Genomic DNA, 17,308 nt, shown 5'->3' on the forward strand with positions numbered 1-17,308 from the left:
GAAGCATCACTGAGAAGAATCTTTTAAAAACTGCAATTTTGTAAGGGAAAAAAATCTGTGTCATTCTGGATAATTTGTCTTAGAAGCCAAGTAGAAATCTTATTTTTAAAAAGATAAATCAATTTCTGGTTGATTCATGCTTTATGAATGTAAAATTTGATATTCAAATCGAGAAAAATATAATTAACCATTTCTTCCGAGTTTTGAGTGACAGCATTTTGTTTCAAAGTTGATATTACTGAGGCAAATATCAAGAGAAGATGAGGAAGACATTCAGATTTAGCATTTATTAATATTATACACTCTCCAACTAAGCAGAAACATAACTGGTCAAGACCCTTCACATCCTTTTGGACCTAGAGGGTAGTTGGAATTTCCTTAGACTGGAAAGCTCTTGGACCTCTCCTCTATAACTGTTGTGCAAGATATCCACACTTTATTATTGACCCTAACAAGGCAAGGGATCAGAATTTGGTTGAATTATAGTTTTGTTTTATGAAGTAAAGTTAGTGGGTAAAAAAAACAGTTATCAGGATAAAAGAGCAGGATAGAATAGTGCAGAGTGGTGGTGGTGGTTTAGTCACTAAGTCGTATCTGACTCTTTGCTGCCCCATGGACTGTAGCCCACCAGGCTCCTCTAATTCCCCAGGCAAGAATACTGGAATGGGTAGCCATTTCCTTTTCTAGGGGATCTTCCCTACTCCGGGATCGAACCCGAGCGAGTCTCCTTCATTACAAGCAGATTCTTTACTGACTGAGCCACCAGAGAAGTCCCCAGTGCAAGGTAGAGACATCTTTGAAAAAAAAATTTTCCCAAAATTTGGAAATGAGTCAATCCAGGGGTCCTCAAATCACTGTAACTAACTGGCCAGTAGAGTGAAAAAGTAAACTAGGACTAATGAGTGAGCAACCCGAGTGCCCTCAGAGTCATCTATTCTAGCACCCACACATTCTAGGTGATCTCCAAGGCTCACAATTGGATTGTAATGAAGAAGCCAGGAAAATAGTCAGAAGAACCAAACCAAAACCTAGGCTCCCTCTGAGATTTATGATCTGGCCCCTTCACCACAGTTTTTATAACCAGCCCTTTAATATGATGCTTGCTTTCTATATTTGTAAAATGGAAGTTTAACAGCCCATTTGTCTCTACATTGCGAGGAGGATTGATTTAAACAAAAGGGGGGGAAAAAAACCCTGAAAACATAATTCTGGATTTCTGTAACCCTGTTGGTTTTTCATTTCAAACGTTACATGAGCTTGAGGTGAAACAAAAAATAATGCTCCTTTTCCTTTCTAAATTGTTATTTAAATGTTTTTCCCCCACTGGGCAGAGAGGATAGTAACTTTGGACAGTTCTTGCCTGGAGGGGAGGCACAGGACTTGAGAAGATTAATTGAAAATTCTCTTCCTGGAGAATCTCAGCTGCGTACCTGCTCTATCACCAAATGTTGCATCCCCACTTGTCTTGCCTGCTGTCTAGGTTCCCATGGTACCCTGGGCACATGACCCTTTATGTTACCTGGACACCCTTTGTTTTCACGTTTCGGACTGTTCTACCTAGAGTCATTGGCGGGGGTGTATGCTGGGTTGGTTTCATCATCTCCACAGTTGTGTCCAGCCCCTTCCGGCTGATCTCCCCTCCTGTCCTGTCCCACATGGTATGCCCCAGGACCGCCCCGGCGAGGCAGAGGGGCCTCACTAACACAAACAACCGTGGGGCAGCTGGTCGAGGACTGGGCTGAGGTGAGGGGCTGGGGTCCCGAGGGCTGTGGGGGGTGTCTTGCTGCCTGAGTCCAGCTGCCAGGCCTCTTAATAACCAAAGGCAAATCTGGGGCAGAAGTTAAGGAGGAAGGGGGTTATGCCCAGACTAGTTAAAGACAACTGAGTTTGAGGAAGTCTCTTGAGGAAGTTATTGTCCATCTCTGGGCCTTGATTTTCTCTCCTTCTTACCCAATGCTAACTTTCTTGAATGTCAGGAAAGGCGACTCTACTAGACTCACTGTTCTCCTTCCCTCAAGGCTATTTGAGAAACCTAGCTATTCCAAAAGAGACCCCTGAAACCTTTGTCCCCATCCTCAACTTGGAGCCACAGATTCAGTCAAAGCACAGACTGGCAACTGAAGAGCCCTCGCGTCTGCCTCCCTGTATCAGAGCCAAATCTTCTATCACTAACAGCTTGCCTCTTCTTTTTGCCCCAATTCCAGATACCATCAAGATGCCCAAGATGGAAAAAACTGTGCACCAGAATGATTCCAATGAAGCAGAGAGTGGAGCCCATAAGCCTGAAACACCAGAGCAGACCCAAGAAAACCAGAGCTTCTGTTTAGATGACCACTCTGCTGGTAGGTCTGGAATTATATCATCATTTCCTTGGGTAGTGTTCGATAGCAGCTAGGTTAAAGGAATAGGTAGCATGTGGTTTAAGTGCCTTTAAGGAGCATAGAAGGCTCTCACAACCTTATGTTTTTCACTCCTCATCCTTCTGCTAACTCCTCTTTCATATTATTCTTTTTCTTGTCTTTTTCCCCCTCTAATCTTTATGTATTGGACCTAGGTCCCTGATTGTCAAGTGAAATTAAAAGATATTTTAACTCTAGAGAAAGAGGCCAACAAAACATAATGACTTGTGTTTGACAAGACTTGAGTGTGTCTGAGTTAGTTCAAAACATGGGAAATTGGTGGCATTCTTATATTTTGATTTTATAGATTGTAAATGATAAACCTAGAATGGATTTGAGAGAATCCTAATTACCTAGTGCTGAAATTGTGTTCTGTCCACTCCCAAAACACTTTGTTGACATAAGAATTATCACTGCTCAAGGTAATGTTTTAGATCTATAATAACAGATGCATAGAAGCATGAGGTCTCTTCTGCACCTTGTGGTAGGCATTTATTTGAGACTTTTGTTTGACTAGTCCAATCTCATAGGAACTCAAATTGCAATTCTCTTATGAAAATCGCCAGTGAATTCAACCAAACATAAATCTGAAGATCTGTCCAAATGTAGTGACTTGATCTAAACTCTTGAAGACAGAAATGAGAAAAATAGTTGGAAGCCACAATATTGTTGAGTCATGTATGTTTTTCTAGTGGCCATTTAGGGTCACTGCTAGTAAACAGAGTGGAACAATTATTAATTCATAGTGTCTCTCAAATGACTTAATGAATTGAATAAATTATGTATTTCAACATATGTAGCTTTTTAGTTAGAGTGGAAAGGAGATATGGATTGATGATACTAACTTCTGTTGAAAAATTTTTAAATGAGAAGTAAATTTGCAGTAGACCATCTCCTTGGTGAAGTTTTAGGGTTCTTAGATGAGTCTTATATTTTTGGTTATAAGTAGTTCTTTTTGAACAAATTATGGAACAGTGTTGAAAGTGAGAGAGAAAATAGTTTTATTTTATATACCAAGTAATAATCGTAACTACTGTGTGTGCTTACTATTATCTCTCTGTAAATAAGTAGTCTGTACAACAATCACTCTGTATCCACATGAGATTGGCTCCAGGACTCTTCTTCACCTCGTCCCTCAGGATACCAAAATCCATAGTGCACAAGTCCCTTATGTAAAATGGTGTAGTATTTGCATATAACCTACTTATATCTTCCTGTATAATATAAATCATCTCTAGATTACTTATAATACCAAATTCAATATAAATTATATGTAAATAGTTACCAGCATGGAGCAAATTCAAGTTTTGCCATTTGGAATTTTCTGAAATTTAAAAATATATATATATTTTTATCTGCCATGGGTTGAAACTTCAGGTGCAGAGAACCAACTGTATAATGAACTCAGAAAGTTGTTCCTAAATTCCTATGAGAGTGTGTGATAAAGTTCTTACCAATCTTGAAGTAAGTAAAGCAAAAATATCATAGGTTTTAAAAATAAAGTTAAATTGATGCAACTTAAAGATTGCTGAATTCTGACTGTTTTCTTTTTTGCCTTTTGAGATGTTAAAATATAATTTTTTTTCACAGAATAATTATTTGGATTATGGTAAGGTGGGTTTTTTGTCACGACACCCATATGTGGAAAAATTAAAATTGGCATATTACTGTCACTTATTTTTTGTGTGTGAAATTTTATTGGTCTGTGGAGTCCCAAGATTTTGAAACAATGTTTTAAGAATGGTTCAGCTTTAGAGCCATATACTAATACTTATGGTGTTATCTGTACGGAGACTGTCATTTTATGTCTCTTCCTCTCTCATCAGAGGTAGAAAAAGGATTTAGGAACCACTTTCTAAAGTTCATTATATAGTTGGCTCTCTGCACCTGAAGTTTCAACCAATGGCAGGTAAAAAATATTTTTTTTAATCTGTAGATAAAACAGTAAGTATAAAAAGTAAATTCTAGCTAAAGGTTTATTTTATAAACCACAACTTACTCACTTTTTCTTTGCTATATTTCATTTATTGTTTTGACAGTTTAGGCAAAAGTTTTTGAAGTAAGTTTTACTTTTTGTGTTTCATAAGGTAACTTCTCCTCATATCTGACTTCTCTGCAAGTTGCTAGAGCTGTTGAACAGCAAAGAGTTCAGAAAACCTCAAATACTATAATAATCGAGTGAATCTGTTTAAGATCTGTTTGATAAATCTAAATTTGAGGAAGTTATTTGGCTGAGTGGATCTCTGATGAAAAGCAGTTCTATTTGTGTGGGTTCCCTGTTTACTGATCTCTATGCCTTTTTCCAGCAAGCCGACCTGAAGTACTTTCTGTCACGGATCTGATAGAGACAGTTAACGAAATTTCTAGGCTTAGCATTGCTCATGAAATCGTGGTAAATCAAGATTTTTACATGGAAGACGGTGTATTACCTCCCAACAGGTATCAACTCTATTTTTTCCATTTAATTCCTCCTGGCATATGTACACAGCACAAATGACTTTGGATCAGGTTTGAAGCACTTTTATTAATACAGTTAATGTTTTAGTATGTCTTAAATGCTACCAACAAACAAAACAGAGGAGTAATCTGTATAATTATTAGTTTTACAGACTGAAAGCAGAAAAATTTTATCTAAGCAGGGAATAAATTAATGAAATTATTGTCAGAACTTTCATTTTGGTATCTCATTTAACAGTGAAACACAGTGAAGTCCACATCTTCTTAGACAGCTTTGGAGACAGTAGCTACTGGTAGTATTCTCTTAACTATCTATAGATTGATCAAGTACAAATGAAATTATTTCTTTTCTAATAGTGATATTTCCAACTCTTCATGGGATAAGAGCTTTCAGGGGATATTTCTGCTTCATAATCAGCTTAACAAAAATTCTGTGAACCAAGATCAAAACCCATTAATAAACACTGCCCCTCTAAAATCACACTTTATCCTGGTTCTTATTAATTGTATTGATATTGCAATACATACATGAATCATTCAGGGAGTATGATTTGAATACTTCTGCTGCTGGTAAGTCGCTTCAGTCGTGTCCGACTCTCTGCGACCCCATAGACGGCACCCCGCCAGGCTCCTCCGTCCCTGGGATTCTCCAGGCAAGAACACTGGAGTGGGTTGCCATTTCCTTCTCCATAAATACTTCTAGTAGTTTGTTAATAGTTAAATGAGTAAATTTCTTTGTTTGACTCAATATTTCATATAACATTCTAATTTCCCAGCTTTAAAAGTGGCTTCTATTTTGCCACTTCAGGTATTCTATCACTTAAGCACCTTGTTCTGTCAGTGTCTCTTGATCTTTACACCTCTTACTTTTTTCCGTTAGTTTGCCAACACTGCCTTCACTGTCCCTGGAGCCTCAGTTAGATTTATTTTTTTGCTGGCAGGGGTGCGGGGAAAGTGAAACAAGGAGAGTGAAGATCTGTTAAAGTGGCTGAGGGATTGTGGTGGTGATGAGGGGTGGGGAAATGAAGCAGAGGGAATAATACTCTTGAACTGGCCAGTTTGTTCAGTTTTTCCTATAAGGTGGCTCTAGTAGCATTTAGTTGACTTTAGTTTCACTTCAAACAATTTTATTAGGTTGTATTTTGACAGCTGTCATATCAGCATGCATTTTTAAAAAACATAAAAATTGCTGAATTTTTGTGTAGCAATTTTAATATTGAAGATGGGAGAAAAAAGCAACATTTTGGCATATTATGGTTTATTTTTTTCAAGAAAGGTAAAGTTCCATTTTTAAAACAAATTGTGACAGATGATGAAAAGTGGATACCGTACAATAATGTGGATTAGAAGAAATCATGGGGCAATTGAAATGAACTACCACCAACCACACCAAAGGCTGGTCTTCATCCAAAGAAGGTGATGTTGTATATATGGTGGGATTGGAAAGGAGTCCTCTATTATGAGCTCCTTCCAGAAAACCAAACAATTTATCACAAGTACTGCTCCCACTTAGACCAATTGAAAGCAACACTTAACAAAAAGCATCCAAAATTAGTCAACAGAAAACACATCGCCTTCCATCTGAATAGTGCAAGACTGCATGTTTCTTTGATGACCAGGCAAGAACTGTTACAGTTTGACTAGGAAGTTCTGATGCATCTGTGTATTCACCAGACATTGCACCTTCAGATGTCCAATTATTTCAGTCTTCAGAAAATTCTTTGAATGGAAAAAGTTTCAATTCCCTGAAAGACTTAAAAGGAACCTGGATTAGTTCTTTGCTCAAAAAGATAAAAAGTTTGGGGAAGATTAAATTATAAAATTGTCCGGAAAATGGAGGAGGTAGTGGAACAAAATGGTGAATATGTTGTTCAGTAAAGTTGTTGATGAAAATGAGAAATGTGTATTTTTATTTAAAAACCAAAGGAACTTTTTGGCCAACTCACTGTTTAGAAATAAATCTTCATTGTTTTGTTATTAACAGCCTTATTCTAGTGTAGTAATGTAAGATGTATACCAGAAAAGATACTGAAATACAATTGAGGGTTATCTATTATCTATAGGTAATTAATGACTGCTTTTATCTTTGGACTTATAAAGTGATACTAATTAGAGTTATGGATTCCTAAGAGAAATCTCATTGTCAGATATTTATTCTACAAACATTTATTGAGCATGTCCTAGGTGGAAGGCTGAATGTTAAATGTTGGAGACATATAGATGAGTATGATGCTGGCTTTGCCATTACATAGCTTCTGTAGGTGAGATAGTCAAATAGTACATAGTTCCTGTGCAGTGATAAGTTCTCTCACATCTAGTGTATGGAGTTCCTTATTCCTGCTTAGCTGCCGAGGAGGGTTTGGGAAACCTTCCTGATGAGGTAATGTTGAGTTGAGTTTTTAGATATGAATAGGTGCTTTTCAGGTGGTCTAGGGTTCATAAAATTGTATAGGAGACAGGGACCAAAACCACCCCAAAGAAAAAAATGCAAGATGGCAAAATGGTTGTCTGGGGAGACTTTACAAATGCTGAAGAAAGAAGAGAAGAGAAAGCCAAAGGAGAAAGGGAAAGATATACCCAACTGAATGCAGAGTTCCAGAGAATAGCAAGAAGAGACAAGAAGGTCTTCTTAAGTGAATAATGCAAAGAAATAGAGGAAAACAATAGAATGGGAAAGACTAGAGATCTCTTAAAGAAAACTGAGGGTATCAAGGGAACATTTCATGTAAGGATGGCCACAATAAAGGACAGAAACAGTAGCGATCTAACAGAAGCAAAAGACATTAAGAAGAGGTGGTAAGAATGCACAGAAAAACTATGCAAAAAAAAGTCTTATTATCTGGAAAACCACAATGATGTGGTCACTCACTTAGAGCCAGATATCCTGGAGTGTGAAGTCAAATGGGCCTTCGGAAGCATTAGTATGAACAAAGCTAGTGGAGGTGATGGAATTCCAGCTGAGCTATTTCAAATCCTAAAAGACGATGCTGTTAAAGTGCTGCACCCAATATGCCAGCAAATTTGGAAAACTCAGCAGTGGCTACAGGTCTGGAAAAGGTCAGTTTTCATTCCAGTCTCAAAGAAGGGCAATGATAAAGAATGTTCCAACTACCAAACAGCTGCACTCATTTCACATGATCAGAAGGTTAGAACTGCACCTTTGTGAGTCAAAGTTAGAACTGGACATGAAACAACTGACTAGTTCCAAATTGGGAAAGCAGTATGTCAAGGCTGTATATTTTCACCTTGTTTATTTAACTTATATGTAGAGCACATCATGAGATATGCTGTGCTGGATGAGTCACAACCTGGAATCAAGATTGCTGGGAGAAATATCAACAACCTCCAATATACAGATGATACCACTCTAAAGGCAGAAAGGGAAGAGGAACTAAAGAACCTCTTGATGAAGGTGAAAGAGGAGAGTGAAAAAGCTGGCTTGAAACTGAACATTTGAAAAACTAAGATCATGGCATCCAGTCCCATCACTTCATGGTAAATAGAAGGGAAAAAAGTGGAAGCAGTGACACATTTAATTTTCTAGGGTTCCAAAATCACTGCAGACTGTGACTAAAGCCATAAAAGTAAAAGATGCTTGCCCTTGGAAGAAAAGCTATGACAAACCTAGACAGCATATTAAAAAGTAGAGACATCACTCTGCCAACAAAGGTCCATACAGTCAAAATCATGGTTTTTCCAGTAGTCATGTATGAATGTGCAAAGTGGAACACAGAGAAGGCTGAGTGCCAAGGAATTGATGCTTTCAAATTGTGGTTCTGGAGAAAACTCTTGAGAGTCCCTTGGACTGGCAGGAGATCAAATCTGTCAATCCTAATGGAAATCAACCCTGAATATTCATTGGAAGGGCTGATGCTCCAGTAACTTGGCCACCTGATATGAAGAGCCTACTCATTAGAGAAGACACTGATGCTGGAAAAGATTGAAGGCAAAAAAAGAAGGGGGCAGCAGAGGATGAGATGTTTAGATAATACCACTGACTCAATGAACAAACTCCAGGAGATAGAGGATGTCGGAGAAGCCTTGCATGCTATAGTCCATGGGGTCACAAAAAAAGATGAGGACACTACTTAGCAACTAAACAACTTTGGTGTTCCTCTGGTGGCTCAGCAGTAAAGAATCCACCTGCGAATCCAGGAGACCCAGGTTCAATCCCTGGGTCAAGAGGACCCCCTGAAGGAGGAAATGGCAACCCACTCCAGTAGTCTTGCCTGGGAATCCCAGGGATAGAAGGGTCTGGAGGGCTATAGTCCATGGGGTCACAAAGAACTCGGACACAACTTAACTACTAAACAACGACAATAAGAAACTCTTCCTGGTGATAGGGAGGTTCTGCTGCTAAGTCTCTTCAGTCGTGTCCAACTCTGTGAGACCTCATAGAGGGTAGCCCACCAGGCTCCCCGGTCCCTGGGATTCTCCAGGCAAGAACACAGGAGTGGGTTGCCATCGCCTTCTCCCAGATAGCTGAGGGAAATGATCATGTCATTATGATCAGATTTTTTGCTTAGAAATATCATTGGTCTTAGCAAGAATATGTGGCATTGTTGCAGTAAGACTTTGATTGGGGGCCAGAATACCTTTACTGCTGCTGCTGCTAAGTTGCTTCAGTTGTGTCCAACTCTGTGCAACTCCATAGATGGCAGCCCACCAGGCTCCCCCGTCCCTGGGATTCTCCAGGCAAGAACACTGGAGTGGGTTGCCATTTCCTTCTCCAATGCATGAAAGCGAAAAGTGAAAGTGAAGCTGCTCAGTTGTGTCTGACTCTTAGCAACCCCATGGACTGCAGCCTACCATGCTCCTCCATCCATGGGATTTTCCAGGCAAGAGTACTGGAGTGGGTTGCCATTGCCTTCTCCTCACTAGACTATTGCAATAGTCCAGGTAGGAAATGATGGCAGGAGGAGATGGATTCCAGACATATTTAGGAATCAAAATCTCTGTAATTTGGGGACCAAGTGCATTAAAAGGATGAAAAGAAGTAATTATTATGCATTAGATAAATAACAGTTGGTGACATCTCACAAATGGGATTGGTGTGTTGGGGAAGGAACTTTGACTTTTTTCATTTACCTCTGTATTGCTTGTAAAATTTTCAACAAAAGCATGTATTACTATTCTATTTTTAATGGGAAAAATGTAAACTTTATGATTTGTTTGAAAAGACACAGGTTTGAGAAGGGAAGATAATGAGTTGGAGGTGCACATAAGATTTTCAAGTGTTATCAAGAAGGAAAATCCTTTTTTGGATTTTAAGGCTGAAGGGAAAAGATCATCTAGTTCAAAGGTATAAGTCTACACGTATTAAAACCAAGGCATACATTTAAGTCAGATGAAGAACCAAGGCTAGAACTCAGGGCCTCAAATGCAACTTCTTGGTTCTTATTTCTAGAAGGAGAGCTTTTTTGGAACTTGAGGAATCCTTCTGAGAGAAATTGATCAGTGCCTTTGCATCTGAGACTAAACTCAGTGTATTCAACTCTGCTAAAGTCTAAACATAGCTCCTTCCCTATCAACATAATGGTCTTTCATGATTTTATTTATTTATTTATTTATTTTTGTGTGTGTGTGTTTATTTATTTTTTTTATTCAATTTTAATTAAAAAAGAATTATACATGTGTTCCCCATCCTGAACCCTCCTCCCTCCTCCCTCCCCATACGGTGTTTGGGATTTAGGAGATTAGGATCCTTTATCAACTCTTTGGGTAAAGAGCAAGTTGTTCATTTAACCATCTTATAGTCTGGAAGGCAGGATTATGGAGACAATGTACAAGGCTTTTTGGGACCATCTGAAAGTCCAGCTATCAAGTACTCCAGCTGACTTCACTTCTGCACTTGAACTCCTAAAAGAAGTTAAGGAGGTGAGTAACCAACTTCCCATTTGTGGATATTAAATCTTAGTTGTGGCATGGGGGATCTTTGATTGTGGTACGTGGGCTTCTCTCTAGTTGTGATGCACAGGCTCAGCACTTGTATCTTGTGGGCTTAGTTGCCCTGCAGCATGTGGGATCTTAGTTTCTCTTAGCAGGGATCAAACCCATGTCCCCTGTATTGCAAGGTGAATTCTTAAATACTGGACCACAGGAAAGTCCTTTTTTTTTAAATCCCAGACCTTTTAATTGTTGATAAATAGGAATTATTTTGGGCCTTCCCAAGTGATGCTAGTGATAAAGAGCCCACCTGCCAATGCAGGAGACGTAAGAGACTCGAGTTTGATCCCTGGGTGGGGAATATGCCCTAGAGGAGGGCATGGCAACCCACTCTAGTATTCTTGCCTGGAGAATCCCATGGATAGAGGAGGCTGGCGGGCTACAGTTCCTAGGGTAGCAAAGAGTCAGACATAACTTAGCATGCATGCATGCACAAGTTTCATTTCTACATATGTTCCACTACTTGAACAGATAATATGGAGAAACTTCCATTTTATTTGTATGAGATGAAGCTTGAAAGTTGAGATCTTGCTGTAACAACACAGCATGTCATTCAATTAAACAGATTTTTGCTTAACTCCCATTATGTTTTCTGTGTTTCAGAAGCACACAGATACATAAGAGAGCCTTTGCCAAAAAGAAACTTATACTTTAGAGTGAAAAGATTATTTCGAGTGACACTTAAAGGTTTCTCTGCCTATTTCATCTTTTCCCTTGTAGTCAAACAATCTAATAATGTCCTTATCCTTTATTAAGAATATCTCACCCCCACAAGGCTATATTTAAAATGGATAACCAAGGACCTACTGTAGCACATGGAACTCTGCTCAATATTATGTGGCTACCTGAATGTGAGGGGAGTTAGGGGAAGAATGGATGCATGTATATGTATGGCTGAGTCCCTTCACTGTTCTCCTGAAACTATCACATTGGTAATTGGCTACCCGAATACAAACTAAAAAGTTTTATCAAAAGAATATCCCATTACCTTGTGATGGTATGTGTTTTACATTTTTTATATCCTGCATTTGTTTTTGTCACAGGTATTTTTCTTCCTATCTTTATCTCATTCTGCCAAGAAAATAGTACAGCACTACTATTACTACTAATCCCAATGAAGCCTTAAATTATAACTGGCTCCTAAACAGAGAGAAATAATATTCTGTATATGCAGTTGGGAAACCTAGTTTCTGGAGGCCCAATAGACATAGGCTGGCATGCCTTTGCCTTAAGGAGATTGTTCATCAAAGAGTGTTTGGGGTTCTAAATAATTTGGCTCCATTGACTTTCTTTTCTGGGCAGATATTGTTATCACTGCTATTACCACGCCAGAACAGCCTAAGAGATGAGATTGAAGAAGCTCTGGACATAGATCTCCTCAAGCAGGAAGCAGAGCATGGGGCCCTGGATGTCCCTCATCTCTCCAACTACATTCTTAATTTGATGACCCTACTGTGTGCACCAGTCCGAGATGAAGCAGTGCGAAAACTAGAGAGCATAACAGATCCTGTACAGTTACTGAGGTGGGAAACTAGATGTACTGTTCCTGAACACTAGATGTAGTATCCTGTCTTAGACACTGTACCAGAAAACTCTGGGCCAGATACTGGGTTATAGCCCCTGGCTTGCCTAGCTCTTCTATACTGAAGAACGGACTAATATCTCTGCTGTTCCTCTGTGGTTTATTGGCTTTTATTTTCAAAGGATGGATTCTCAGAACCCTTTTGATGATCTTCAGATCATTTGGACACTTTCTAAGAAATGATGCTGTTAAGATACTGGCTTCCCAGGTGACACTAGTGGTAAAGAAACCCCCTGCCAATGTAGGAGATGCAAGAGAAGAGGGTTCGATGCCTGGGTCGGGATGATCCTGTGGAGAAGGAAACGGCAACCCACTCCAATATTCTTGTCTAGACACTAGAGTACAGTAACTGTTTCTTTGGGATATTTCAAACAGCACTTTCGCAGATAATTTCTTATGTATCCTAACTCAAACCCTGTGGGGGAACAAGATGAGAATGATCCCTGTTTCACAGATAGAAGAACCAAGAACCAGAGGTAAAGTAATAAGCTGAATGAGTTAGAAATTCAACCACCATCATCCCAACTACCCACAGAGAGTTAGAATTTTAATTGTTTTTCTGAGGTGGAGTACCTACAGTGGAAAGAACTCTAGGCTGGTAACTAAAAGATCAGAACATGTATCTGTTCCTAGCTCTGATAACAACTCACTCTATGGCCTTGGGTCCCTGGCTGCAACATCTGTATTTGTAAATTGAAGTAGGACTGTGGTTTTTAAGGCCATTTTTTACTCTAAGATACTGTGATAAAATACTCTTAGCTTGAGTTCCACCTCACTCCACTAGATTACCTTTCAGAGTGTAAGCATTTGATTTTTCCTCCATTGACAGGGGCATCTTCCATGTTCTGGGCCTGATGAAAATGGACATGGTGAACCATACTATACAGAGCCTCCGACCCTACCTGAAGGAACACTCTATCCAGTATGAACGAGCTAAATTCCAGGAACTCCTCAACAAGCAACCCAGTATGTTCAAAATTTAAGGACAGGAGAGGGGGAGATTTGACTTTGGGTCTTATTTCTTATAGTGATACGGTACTTGCAGTTTTTTATTTTTTATTTTTTTAATAGATAGCTTCTCCCTATTGGACGGGCAAGGGCATGGGGTAGGAAGAAGGAACATTTCTCTAAGAGAAAAGATGTACAAAATCACTTATTTATTGAGGAAGAATATATCCTCAAACCTTGCTTTTCAAGCCTTGGTGTTTGAAGATATTTATATATTCCCTTTTATGTCACAGATCTCCTTGATTGCACCACAAAATGGCTAACCAAAACAGCTCTAGACCTCACTACAGCACCTTCAAGTTCTCCTGACTCTCCCAGCTCCTCCAGCATGGCCCATTCATCTCCAAATTGGGCAGTGGACAACCCACAACTTCCCAGTTCCACAATGGTGCTATACCAGGGTTACCTGAACCTTCTTCTCTGGGATCTTGACAGTAAAGAGTTTCCCGAGGTAGGAACGTATATAAGAACATTGCCTTTTTGTTTTGTATTTGATACCTTTACTAAAACACTTTTCTGACAGCTTGCTTTTCCCTGTCTCACCAGACTCTGCTAATGGATAAAATCCGGCTGCAAGACATGGAGTCCCAGTTGAAGCAGTTGGCCATTCTGGCCTCAGTCTTGCTAGTGGCCAGAAGTTTCTCTGGTAGTGCTTTATTCAGTTCGACTGAATTTGTGAACAAACTGAAACACATAACCAAGGCCCTGATGGAGGAATTTAACTCCAGGTAAACTTCATAGAGGCTTTCCTGGTGACTCAGTGGTAAAGAATCTGCCTGCCAATGCAGGAGACCCAGATTTGAACCTTGGGTCAGGAAGATCCCCTGGAGTAAGAAATGGCAACCCACTCTAGTGTTTTTGCTTGGAGAATTCCATGGACAGATGAGCCTGGTAGGCTACAGTCCATGGGGTTGCAAAAGAGTCAGACATGACTTAGAGACTATGCAACATGAGCAACAACAAATTTCCTAGATCTTTCTGAGAGTTGAAAATAGTTTGTTGGTTTTGGAACTTAGGCAGTTAATGTATTACTGCCTTATTCTTTATCATAAACCACGCAAAAGACCTTGGGCATCATCTACAAAGGTCGTTGGTGTCTTTTGATAAATTGTATTAAGGCTTGTGATGGAAACAAAACATATTTCCAAGGAGGTGAGTGTGGAGACTAGTTTGCTATGAATGATTCAGTACTGTGTTTGCTAAAAATGAGTCATTATATACTTAAATAAGTGACACTGGATTTGTGTGTGTATATCCAGAAGTTGATCCCTTGGTCAATATGTATCCATAATTTGCTTCATGCAGGGCACCTCAGCTGAAGTAAAAAGAAGAACTGGAAGTTCAGATCTCAATATATTTACAAGTTAATTGGCGAAGTAGGGAAGACAACTATGGAAAATGCTTAAGAAATCTTAAAACAGAATTTGAATACAGTTTATGGGACTAAAGTGGAGAAGGCAATGGCACCCCACTCCAGTACTCTTGCCTGGAAAATCCCAGGCAAGAGTGGATGGAGGAGCCTGGTGGGCCGCAGTCCATGGGGTCGCTAAGAGTCGAACAAGACTCAGCAACTTCACTTTCACTTTTCACTTTCCTGCATTGGAGAAGGCAATGGCAACCCACTCCAGTGTTCTTGCCTGGAGAATCCCAGGGATGGGGGAGCCTTGTGGGCTGCCGTCTATGGGGTCGCACAGAGTCGGACATGACTGAAGAGACTTAGTAGTAGTAGTAGGAGTATGGGACTAAAGAATACTGAGTAGATCCAAGAATGGAACTGAACCCTTGTCCAATTTGTTTCATTTGAAGTGGAGAATAGTATGAATTAGTTAATATGTACGAATTAATATGTGTGAAATAGTTGACATCTTGAGGGTAACAATGAAATGATTTGAAATGCTGGGTCCTCTGTTAGTGGTGGAGAGCTGGAATTCTTTTGTGAGTGGACCTGGCTTCTGGTGTTGGACTCTCTGGGCTTTGCTCCTACACCAAGGCCACTCTGCTTTCTGTCCTTCATTATCTAGGCCTGAAGAAGCTATGGTGAGTGTGAGTGAACAAGTGTCTCAGAAAATCCATGAACGCCTCAAAGACATGGGCCTAACTGCCCTGAGTAGTGAAAAGAAAGCCTGTCTTAGAGGCCAACTTCAGAACATCGCCAAGAAAGAGAACCGTGTTCGTAACATCGTTGGTAAGAGTCCTCCTGTGGTGGTGGGGCTGGGAAGGGGTGGCAAGGGAAGGGGTAGCAAGAATGTGGAAGGTAAGAAGGTGGACTGAAGCTTGGAAGTCAGTTGTGAAGACGTTCAGAAATGGAATGATTGTTGGGAAAGTCTTTTGGCTTTAGTTTCCTTATGTATAATGCACATAATTGAAGTAAATCTCTTTCAGTCTGAAGAGTGAATATATGGTTTTAAGGTCAGCTAGGATGTGTAACTTGCAGGTGCTAGTGCTGAGTGATTCCTGGTCATTCTCTAACTATAACCCAAGGCCTGTGATGGGAAACCCTTTCTCTATCCCATGCTTTAAGTTACCATGATGGTCCCTACTTCCCTCTAAGGAACTGATGCTAATTTAGGCTGAAGGATATATTCCCTGCAAGAATGGAAGCAGTGAGCTCGACCACCTTGCTTCTAATTTTTACATCTTGACAAAGTCTGATATGGTTGTATGGACCCAGAGTTGGTACACTGGCTGCAATGTGTGCCCTTAGAATTTCACATACAATGTCTAGGATCCTCTTGTTAGGTCACACACGTCAGGAGCTCACTTAGCACCCCATAACATTATAAACAGCCAGAAACTTACTGGCTCGACATCTTTCAATAATGCATTGCTTTTAGAAGCTTTATAGCATTCCTTCTTCCAAAAGAAAAGAAAAAAAAATCTCATTAACATGTTTTACCTGAATGAGTGAGTAGGTCAGTGAAAATGTGTTAATTTAAACGTTGGCGAACAGAGAGTGCAAGGGCATTGTGAATTTCTTCTGAAATCTCTTTGATCTTTCCCTTTTAACTTTTTTCTTGCACACAGATCAGCGGATCCACTTGTTTCTCAAAGGCTGTTTGGTTCGTGGGATGCAGGAGTCTCTGCTAGACTTCCCTGTTGGCCTTACTCTCATCAAGGGAGAGTTGACAAAACTGGGCTGGAAGTTTTTCAATCTGATGCGTCACAATCAGCAGGTATTTAGCCCCTATTATGATGAAATCCTTAAAGATATCATCCCTCCAGCTCAGGCACAAGAAACAGAAGTGGAGTCTATCTGATAGTTCCAGACCACAGTCTGGCAACAGGGACCCAGGAGAGAGGGCTAAGTATGTTCCTGGGATGACATCACCTGTGCCCAGCAGAGTAGCCTCTTCCTCACTTCAACCTGGACTCAAGGCTGCAGGATTCCAGCATGTAAATACAAACTGGCCAAGCCCCCTTCATAATAAACTTCTGTGCTGCAAGAAAGCCTCAGTTCCTTCTGTGTTGCAACTGAACCCAGGTTTTGTGCCCTTATCCCCTATTATCTGAGAACCAGTGATCCCTCAGTTCTCCTTCACTGGCTGATCATTCTTCAGGATGCTGGCTTGAGCAGGCATCAGGGCATCGGCTACTAGCATTGTTTCCTCCAATGGAAAATCATTTCCTTGAGGGCTGTGAAAACTTTCTGTGGAATTTTTTCAAAGTATGAGTTCTGGAAGTATAAAGGCTTCTAGAGGTTGGGAATATGCTGAGTTACAAATCAGGGGAAGACATAGAATCCTATTTCCAGTATCACATTCTCCCTATACTTTTAAGGCTGCAGTAATAGTAAGAGCCCTCACATCCTGTTCTGGTGTGGGGCATGAAGCAGTATGAAAACTAGGGAGTGGATCAATATTGTCTGCCAATGAACATTCAGTTGAGGACAGTTCTCAGCCTCAATGGGCGCTCGCTC

General features: G+C 40.0%; 1 protein-coding gene across 1 annotated transcript; it reads left to right on the plus strand.

Moving 5' to 3' along the window:
- Window positions 1-1,647: 1,647 nt before the first annotated feature.
- Window positions 1,648-16,839, plus strand: LOC133242936 (T-complex protein 11 X-linked protein 2-like). Its single transcript, XM_061409163.1, has 10 exons — window positions 1,648-1,743; window positions 2,205-2,342; window positions 4,706-4,838; window positions 10,613-10,733; window positions 12,105-12,325; window positions 13,214-13,350; window positions 13,626-13,843; window positions 13,939-14,120; window positions 15,414-15,577; window positions 16,417-16,839. Exons 2-10 carry the CDS (start codon window positions 2,216-2,218, stop codon window positions 16,647-16,649), a joined length of 1,536 nt encoding a protein of 511 aa, XP_061265147.1. The 5' UTR covers window positions 1,648-1,743; window positions 2,205-2,215; the 3' UTR covers window positions 16,650-16,839.
- The last annotated feature ends 469 nt before the right edge of the window (window positions 16,840-17,308 follow it).

The sequence above is a fragment of the Bos javanicus genome, chromosome X (genome assembly GCF_032452875.1).
Source record: "Bos javanicus breed banteng chromosome X, ARS-OSU_banteng_1.0, whole genome shotgun sequence".
NCBI lineage: Eukaryota > Metazoa > Chordata > Mammalia > Artiodactyla > Bovidae > Bos > Bos javanicus.